At 42.9% G+C, this 9,832-nt stretch overlaps 1 protein-coding gene across 1 annotated transcript; it reads right to left on the reverse strand.

The window, feature by feature from the left end:
• Positions 1 to 1,900: 1,900 nt before the first annotated feature.
• Positions 1,901 to 9,709, reverse strand: PSMB1 (proteasome 20S subunit beta 1). The gene is made up of 6 exons (XM_066611386.1): positions 9,561 to 9,709; positions 6,809 to 6,916; positions 5,868 to 5,949; positions 4,325 to 4,454; positions 3,540 to 3,646; positions 1,901 to 2,193 (listed from the first exon to the last, which is right to left on the reverse strand). Exons 1-6 carry the CDS (start codon positions 9,665 to 9,667, stop codon positions 2,008 to 2,010), a joined length of 720 nt encoding a protein of 239 aa, XP_066467483.1. The 5' UTR covers positions 9,668 to 9,709; the 3' UTR covers positions 1,901 to 2,007.
• Between the last annotated feature and the right edge of the window lie 123 nt (positions 9,710 to 9,832).

Raw genomic sequence — 9,832 nt, forward strand, 5'->3', positions numbered from 1 at the left:
TCTTTTTTATAGAGGAATGAGGAATAATTTTTTTTACAGCAGTATCTGTCTTGTACCTTATCAGCAATTTGTTCTCTTCAAGCTAATGCCTATGGATAAAGATGCATCTCAAGAGATACTTAGGTGGGAAAAGCTTCTTCCTTTGAAAAGAACAATAATGCCACCTGGTGGCCAACAACACTGCTGCTTTTGTAGGGTGCTGAACTGCGGGAAATGGGCATAAACCAAAGTTCTACAGTACAGAAAATATTTATTAAAAAATTACTGCCAAACACCTGATGATCAATTAGTGTGCTCTGGGGAGACAAGAGGGAGCCTAAAATTTTCTAAATTCCTATTTATTGCCAAGAAGATTGAAAATTAGCGGCCACAGTAGTATGACTTGTGGACTTCAGACTACTCACATTACTAACATGTTTACTAACGTCCACTGAAATTAGTATATTTTGATCATTCCAGACCAGTAAATAAAATGGAAAAAACTACGAGTTTATACAACTACAGCTAGGAGGTATAACATGAAAGTCAAAATTCACTTTTTTAAAAAGGGGAGAAATATGATGTGCAAATTTCAATTTAATCCCCTTGCTGGAACAGGACACTGTCCTGGTTTTCTTTACAATAAGATCATGAATTACCTTTCCAGAGTTGAGGCATGGATCCTTCTCCTTTCATATATCATGGGAGAAATGTGAGGATATACAGTTGTAAGGTTAATATGTCATTGTCCCCCAACCTAAGCAGACAACAAAACTTGTACTGGATCAGAGATCAGCAACCTACAGCCCACAATCCAAGGTTGTCTGGCCCATGTGGGGCTCATGGTTGTCTGGCTCAGCTTGGGAAGTGAAACTCCTGCCCAATTTCCCGCACACTGTAAAGGGAACAGCAAAGCTGCCTGCCCAGGTTTGTGGAGTCCCTGTGCCTCCCAAGCCAAGCCAAGCTCCATGCAGCCACTTCCAGGAACTCAGCAACCCAGAAGTTCAGAAATGACACAATGACATCACTGCCAAACATCCTGCCCCTTTGCTGAAAATGTTGCCTTCCCTTGCACTAGATACCACCATAGTTCCTGATTTCTCTCTTTGTTCCAACTTCCCCACTCTAGGATAAGCTCCATGAAAGCATGTTAAGAAAATTCCTTACAGTGCACTAACATTTGTTAGTGATGTACATAACCACAATGTATTTAGGCTCATCAATATGCATGCTGCTTTCCATTTAATAAGCAGGAGCCTTAAACAGGCAGGCGGGATGTATCCAAAGTTCATACAAAAGTGTTATTGTCAGGAGCTGCTTCTGCTCATAGAAAAAGTGTTGGGTTTACACAAGGGATCTTTGCAAGAATGCACTGTTCCTTCCAGAAGCAGAAGAAGTTTCTGACTGTGCTCCATGCAAACTTAAGATACACTCTCTTAACCATATAAGAGTATCAGAGGAACCCAAAACTTAATTCCCAAGCTAGTGAACACAAGTGTGTGCCCCACCAGTGCCATTTTAATTTAACACATAAAATTAATGTCAGACTTTTGCATAAATCCAAAGCATTACAATACTACAAGCCGGTCTAAACTCACGTGGCAGTGCACATGTGACTGATATTACAATCTTTGTAATATTCTTTCCTGTTCCATTTAACAGTATATATATGCCACATTTCTTTTATCATGGAATTCAAGGTGACACACATGAGGTTCACAAGCAGCCATTCATCTTGGCACTGATCAGATCTAGACCTACTGAACTTCAACATGCTAGTTGTGCCATGTGCTCCCAGACCATGCCCTACATACACATCTTATGCCCAATTAACTGAGTTTGATTTCTCATTAATGAGAGCACATAACTCAAATCGCATTCATGTTACAGGGAGTGAAATAGTAATGACCAGACAAACAACTTTGGTTCCTTTTTTTAATACATAAAATGTCATCATGCTACTGGTAAATTGAAGACATACAAACTAAGGTTATACACTGAACACCTTCAAACAAACGACACACCCATTTAGTCTCTGCGCAGTGGAAAAGTTTCTTCTTTAATCCCATCTTTTGTGATAACGCAGATTTTCAGTGCATCCCCAGTGTATACATCTCTTTCTGCAGCAGAAATAAAGACATCCTTTACTAGCTGCAAAGCCTTTTCCAGGGACAAAGCCACATGGTCCACATGCTGCATATTCTTGAGGCCAACCTTTGGGGGGGGAAAGATATTAAATTATTGTTTTCTGCTTTGATTTGGTGATTGGAACAATCACAGAGTCTACTGTGACTCTGAATACTAATTTACTATGCTACACCAAACCACCTTCACCACTCTCAAACAGCTTTAGCACTCAAGAAAACCAATGTACAAGGCAACTACATAATACAAAATAGTACTGTACTATCATCACAGATTAATTGGGAGGAAAGGGGTACAGCAAAGGCCCAATTCATATTATCCCTTTGTTAGGTAACAACTAAGTGTTAATCAAATGAAGAGACAAGCTGAAATGATCCGTGAGACAACAAAACATGCTATTAGAGCAGTTTCACATATTTGTATGATCAAATGATAAATACGAGGCTAACATCCACAGCTAGCGCCTGTGCAAGCCACCTTCCCTTTTCTCACACCTCCTGATAAAGAAGCAGCCACCAGCAGTTCGCTTTCTTAATCAATCAACAATCAATCAACAGTATTTATATACCGCTTTTCAACTTAAAGTTCACAAAGCGGTTTACAGAGAAAAATCAAATAACTAAATGGCTCCCTGTCCCAAAAGGGCTCACAATCTAAAAAGATGCAAATGAATACCAGCAGACAGCCACTAGAACAGACAGTGCTGGGGTGAGGTGGGCCAGTTACTCTTATGACCTAACTATGTTTCTTAACTCCAGTTTCTTAACTATGACTTCTCATCCCTGCCCTATGATATGCTTTGATATGCTGCTGCCAAGGGTCTTCAGACTCTTGGGAGCAGCTTTTGTGGCAAGGGTTTAGAGCAGGGGTGCTCAATAGGTGGATCGCGATCTACCGGTAGATCGCGAGGCAAAATGAGTAATCGCGGAGTGCCGACCCCCCCCCCCCTTCAGGTGCCTCTGGGAGGAAATGCCGGGAGTAAGGCCTATTGTACTGGTAAGTGTGGCTAGGATTACTCCCAGGTAAGTGTGGCTAGGACTGCAGCCTCACAGCCTAATCCTAGGCATGTCTACTCAGGAGTAAGTCCTGTTATACTCAGTGGGGCTCAATGTACACCAACATACATTGTATACATAAATGTTATATGTTATGATGGCGCGAACATTGTAAAAAAAACTCTGGTAGATCTCCGGGCCTTGCTGGGTTTCAAAGTAGCTCTCGAGCCAAAAAAGTGTGAGCACCCCTGGTTTAGAGGTTTGAGAGACATGGCAAATGTTTTCAGTCAATCTTCAGTAGGAAAAATTCTACTGAAAGTGAGCAACAAACACACATGAATAATTTCAAATAGCTTAGTTTCTGAAGTATTTATGTGTTCATGTACCATTAACCACAGAACCATGCCAGAACTATTTTACCTGGTTGTCCAAAAGAGGTTGCAGCATGGCACTAGCTGAGCCACCAGCTTTGAAAGTATCTCTCTGGTAGGAACCTACTGGATCAAAGCTGTACACTGCACCTTTTCCTGAAGAAGCAAGAAACAAATGTAAGAATCGCATACAGCAAAAACAGAGCTAAGCTCAAATTGTACTTGTTCAGAGAAATGGAAATGTCTTTATTCTTAAAGAACATTAAGAAGACTTTTTGAGAACTAAACTCTTGTTCTTATGAGAAATTGAAGCTGGAACTGAGGAGCTCTTCTCCCTAAGAGGTATAATCCTATGCATGTTCACTCAGAGGTAATTCCTACTGGTTCACTAGGGCTTACTTCCAGATAACTGTGCATGACACACTTAAGACCCAGTGAACACAGTGGGGTTTACTTTTGAGTAAATATACATAGGATGGTACTATAAGTCACCTACTGTGACTCATTTTTCTGAGAACTCATTGCTTCTGTAAGTCGTATTACCATGGATTTTTGTTTTCACCTGGTCCAATACAAAAATCATCATATTCATTATGCCAAGACCAATACTGCTACATTTAAGCTCAAGTTCTGTACTAATTGAAAAGCTTTTTTTCATTTATAGATAGCTAATTATCAAATAAAATACATAACAGTTATTTGTGCTGAAATGTCCTCAAAAAGCAGCACAACAGAACATCATCAGTAACAAAGTGCTTTCCTCTCCTACATAAACCTATTCTCTGTCATCTTCAGGAGGACCTCATGTTTTCATTGGAAGTACCAAGACTTTACCTTCTTCATCCAGTCCACCAATTATGTTGTAAACATAGTAAGGGAAGAATCGGCGAGAATACAAAATGGTGGAAAGCATGGCTGCAATAGCCCCTGAACTCATAGCCTTGTTATTGGAATGCTTGTACATCTGGAACCAAAAGATAAAGCGGTTAGAGCAGAAGTGGGCAGAACTTTGTGCTAAATGCTTCAACCAACTGTAGAGTATATACCAGGGGCGCCCAAACCCCGGCCCCCAGGGGGTCCCCCCACCTCCAATCGGCACCCGGCCCTTACCCCAGCCCACGCTGGCCTGCCGCGCGAGCTCCACGCCTTGCTCTCCCTCACTGCCGCTGAGCTCAGCGGCAGCGAAAGAAAGACAAGCCTAGCCGGCGTGCAGGGCCTTTTATAGTGGGAAGGTAACATGAGACTTGCAGGTCTCACGTTACTTCCCACTATAAAAGACCCTGCACGCTTGCCTGCTAGTCTGTTCTTCCTTGCCCATGGGCTGGGCTGGGCTCCCCTCCCGCAACCTGAGCCAGGGGGGAGAGAGAGAGAAAGAGAGAGAGAGATCACGAGGGAGGGGAGCCCAGCCCAGCTTGCAGCACGTCTCCCTCCCGAGGGAGGGAGGGCTGGTTGGCTGGCCAGCGGGCCAGGCAGCAGCAGCAGCACATGGGCAGGCAGGTGGGCAGGCAGCTGGGCAAGCAGGCAGGCAGCCCAAGCAAATGAAGGAGGGAGGGCAAGGGGGCAGGTGAGAAGGCGAGTATGTGAAAGTGTGGAAGATCCCCCCCTCCATTTGTGTGTGTGTGTGTGTGAATGTGATCATAAACTAGCATGAAGATCCCCCCCCCGTCTTAGGGTGAATGTGATCATAAACTGGCATGAAGATCCCCCCCATCTTAGGGTGAATGTAATCATAAACTGGATTGAATTCAGTCATTCATTTTTCATCTCTAATGTATTCATTTATGTAAATTTATTCAAATTTGAAATGTAAATTAATTCTTTTTTTTTTTTCCGGCCCCAGACACAGTGTCAGAGAGATGTTGTGGCCCTCCTGCCAAAAACTTTGAGCACCCCTGGTATATACCATTTCAGTCAAGAATATGGTGGTCAACTCAGGCTACCTGTTGTTAAGAATAGCAAATTGTCACTTCCTGATATTTTGCTACTGGGGGTGGAGGTGGTGAGAGAAGGCATATTTAAGTTTTCCACCTTAGACATCAAAACAGATTGAGCTGGCACTATATATTTTGGCTGCATACCTACATTTACAAGATCTGGTATTTCCTGATATACCATAACTTTATATTAATAAATTAATGTTTCTATCTTTTATGCAAAAATGTTTCTTGCTTCCAAACTTCTCTTGTGACTTTATTGCAACTAATATAGTGCTTCACCTGAGCTGTACAGAAGATCAATTCAAAAGCAGAAGTATTCAATTACATTTCACCATCATGCATAGAGGAGCTTCAGGACTTGAACCGCTGCTCTTTTCCTTGCCAATCTTATACTAATATTTGGTCACCTTCATTTGCAAACACAAACAACTATAATCTACCTTTAGTCTTGCTTCAATAATTTTTGTAAGAGTAAGACAATCTCCATGAAATCCACTGCAACCAATGACTGTTTTGTCTGTCCTGTAAAAAAGAGGATTGATAGGATTTTAAGTAATCTTATAATAGTGTATGCTGTAATGAATGTTTCCTTGAATGAGGATTTTTGTTACAATATTTTGAGTCATGGATTGTTATGAAATGTAGCACCTATAAACCACCAAACCCAAGGATTCCTCTCAAGACAATTTTTTATAGGACGCCATAGGAATTAAAAGTTTACTACTTAAGCCATTTCTTCCCAACGTTGCATATACACAACAGGGATCAAATGTGTACACTTGTGGGCTGGGCAGAAACGGGGTTATTAATTCAGAGTAGGAGATTTTATTTTAGAGGCTACAGTTTAGCCTCCATGTAGTAGGCAGACTTCTTGAAGAACCTACAAAAAGACAGAAAACAGGATCCAGAGAGCTATTTTAGGACTGTCCAGACATGACTTGAAGGATTTCTGACTTGTGTGTGTCTGAGCAGCAGACTAGCACGCATGCCAGAATTTTCCCACAGTTTCAAGAGTAGTTTGCTATGTAGTATTGGGTATGTGCTTTTAACAAACACAACTTCAAATTCCCCTAAGTCCAAGAATCTCAGCATGCCAGCATTAGACAGTGGCAAAATTCCTTACAACATCAGTATTACTCTCATTAATCATTCCCTCTACCTGCATCTGGTTAATCACCCCCCCCCAAATTTCCTGAAACTTGTAAGTCAAATTATAGTTATAAAAACATCAAGTATGAATGAAATTCCATGTTAACTGAACATTTCTTTTCAAAGACAATACCATCCAATGTTATCCAAAACAAACATCATTCCTAACTTAATGTTTACTACTACTACTAGAAAGCACTGACAGTCTTACGTTTTTTCAAGTAAAACTTACAGCTTGTAGCATTTTGGACTGTCTCGGCTATGAATTGCATAGTCTTCACTCAGTCGGGTGTCTGATGCAACAATAGAGAAATTTTCACCAGCAATTGCCAATATAGTCCTTCCAAAGAAAGAAATGAACAGATACAGTTTCTGAATACATTTAGTATAAATGCAGTTCTGGTGCCTTAAACTAAAAATGCCATAACATATGTCATAGCCTATGACTCATAGGTTTTAGTTTCAGTTTTGACTGGTTCAACAGAATACATAGCACAACTACATAAACACACAAGATTTCGCTTTACACTAAGCCTTATTTAACTAGGGTGTTTCTACTGAAGCCTTTCCATTCGTGTGTGAATTTATAAAATACATTCAAGACAGTAAAACTGCAAAGGAAAAAGTCCCATCCCCCCTCCCCCGAGAACAGGAATGTGGAGTTCTGAAATAAAAATTAAGACACATTGAGAAACAGTGTCAAGTAAAAAAGTAATTCTGCTACTGCTTTAATTTCCTGGTAATTCATGGGATGCCAACCTCTATTGGGCAATAACTGATAGTTAAAGGTGTTTGAAAACAATGTTATTTACTTTATTCAGAAGTAAGCTCATTGTGTTTGGTAAGACTGATACTCACCAGGGTCAAACACCACTACTGATAGGATTCACGAGATGAGTTATATTTTCCCATCCTATGCTATTAAGCCAGAATGGGCAGGTGAAGAAGAATCCACACAAATTGCTAGCGTTCACCAGCAGTTAAAATGTTGGTAGAAATTATGATGGACACCTAGAGTTAGGCAGCTTAAATCCCATTGATTCCAATGGAATTTAAGTATGTACTTACCACTCCCATTGAAACCAGTGGGGTTTGAAGAGCTTAATTTTGGCTGAATAATTTTGTCCTGAAGAATAATTTCAGTGCACCATCTTCATCTGATTTATCAGTGTATGCTGATGAAACTAATCATCTCAATGAGGCCCAAATTAGAAAAGGCACCAAGAAGCCTGCATGTCTATATAAAATGAAGGTTTGTGTACTACTGTACACATAAGTACAATGAAACAGGTCCAGGTTGTGACACACTCGTTTGTGCAACCAGTCACTCTAGCGCCAAGTCTCAGGCAATGATCAAATTGCAAAAGTAACACAGCATTCACACAGTTTCCCAAACCCCTGGTCCAAAGGATTTCCTTAGCATACTTGACTCACACTATGCCACGAAGAGTTTCTACTACTATACTTTCGGGGGGGGGGGGATCAACAACATAAGTAGATGAGGTTCTGTTAAAACAGAGGTGTCCAAAGTTTTTGGCAGGAGGGCCACATCATCTCTCTGACAAGGTGTCGGGGGCCAGGGAAAAAAAAGAATTAATTTACATTTAAAATTTGAATATATTTACATAAGTACACATAAATGAATATACTAAAGATGAATTTATATGAATGTATGAATGAAGGACTTACAATAGCTTAAAGCCTATAAAAGACCTTGCACAAAGCAAGGCTGGCCTTTCCTTTGCTGCTGCTACTGCATCACGGATGTGAAACAGTAAGCAGTAGAGAAAGCCCTCATCCCACAGCTCACATGAGAGGTCAAACAGTTGTCCTCACGCTGAGAGTGGTTGCATCGGGCCAGTGTAGGCTCCAACAAATCTCCAGAGGGCCAGAGACTCATTGGAAACTGGGTGCTCCCCGAGGGCCGCATGGAGAGGCCTTGAGGGCCGCATGTGGCCCCAGGGCCGGGGTTTGGGCACCCCTGTGTTAAAATGATAGACATGGCTGTTTTAAGAAGACATAGCAAGTTTAAGGTTACCCATCCTCAGCTCATTACCTGTGAACAGTTTCAGTTAGAAAGAAAAGTTTCCAAGGACTGTATGAAAGAATATGGATATTGCTCTAAATTTTCCATTTTAAAAATCAGTAGTGTATACCTAACCAACCCAGTTTTGCACATGTATAAGAAGAAAAACAGGGAACGTAAAGATAAAAAAAAATACAACTGATTTCACAGCAAAGCATTATAATGCAAGTTATGGGGCGGGAGTTGAGAGAGCAGAAAATTAGGAGAAAGGCAAAAAGCCCCAATCTCCAGGGGGAAAGATCAGGTAGATAGACAGAGTGAGATGTGGTATACCTTGTGGTTGTGCAAACGGGCGTGCATACACCATTCAGACCAGTGTGTCTCAACGTTTGCCCTCCACCGTACCACTTCACATAGTCCACCTGTTCCAAGTACCACTGGAAGTAACTGGTGGTGACACCATGGCCAGTGACTCTGGGTTGGGAAGCCAGAGGTGACACAACGAACACCAGTAAGAGGCTCAGGGTGGGTGGGAGGCCTTTTTCAAAAAGCATGCTTTGGGCTCTGCCTCTCAAGCCGAGCCTTGTACTGCTGTTTTGTGTTGGTCTCGCTGCAGGGTGGCAGGCGGCTTGAGCACCACCAGACACCACTTCAAGTACCACTGGTGGTATCCGTACCACTGGATGACACCTTCAGTGAAGCTGTGGAGATCAGGAGCACAGGCGCCAAGCACTATCCCTGTCCCCCCCTTCACGTGTTCACTGAACGTCTGAACTGAAGAAGCATGTCGGGGCGGAAAAGGTAGGAGGACCATCCAGGAGCCCACACTGGTGGAGGGAGGGGGGTTAGAGGGCAGAGGCACCACCATAATGGAGGCGAGGCGGCTGAGCAGAGGAACGGGGGGCACCACTCAGAGGTGGCTCCCAAGCCCCAGCCAGCCAGGCGACCAGACACTCACCCGCCATTGAAGGTGTAGGGGGAGAAGCGGTGCTGCGCAGCGGAGCCCCGCTGGGTGTCCCAGCCCGGCCCGAGAGCGGGATCCACGAAGGCGGCCGCAGACAGCATCCTCGCCTCAACAGCCCAGACCAGGCTACTGCTGTCTCACGACAAAATGGCCACCCCGGAAGCGCTGGCTCCTCCGCTCTACGCCGCCCCCACAGCGTCCCCTGCAGGCGGGAGGAGCGAACTGCCGGCTCAGGTGGTGCGCGGAGCACTGAGCACTCGCTACTC

Source organism: Tiliqua scincoides, chromosome 1 (genome assembly GCF_035046505.1).
Source record: "Tiliqua scincoides isolate rTilSci1 chromosome 1, rTilSci1.hap2, whole genome shotgun sequence".
Lineage (NCBI taxonomy): Eukaryota > Metazoa > Chordata > Lepidosauria > Squamata > Scincidae > Tiliqua > Tiliqua scincoides.

Excerpts from the sequence above, each read along its gene's own strand:
- PSMB1 (XM_066611386.1), bottom strand. The coding sequence starts at position 9,667 with ATGCTGTCTGCGGCCGCCTTCGTGGATCCCGCTCTCGGGCCGGGCTGG. Across the intron at positions 6,917-9,560 it reads CCCTACACCTTCAATGGCGG|GACTATATTGGCAATTGCTG; the intron begins GTGAGTGTCTGG and ends TTTCTTTGGAAG. Across the intron at positions 3,647-4,324 it reads TGGTGGACTGGATGAAGAAG|GAAAAGGTGCAGTGTACAGC; the intron begins GTAAAGTCTTGG and ends TTGCTTCTTCAG.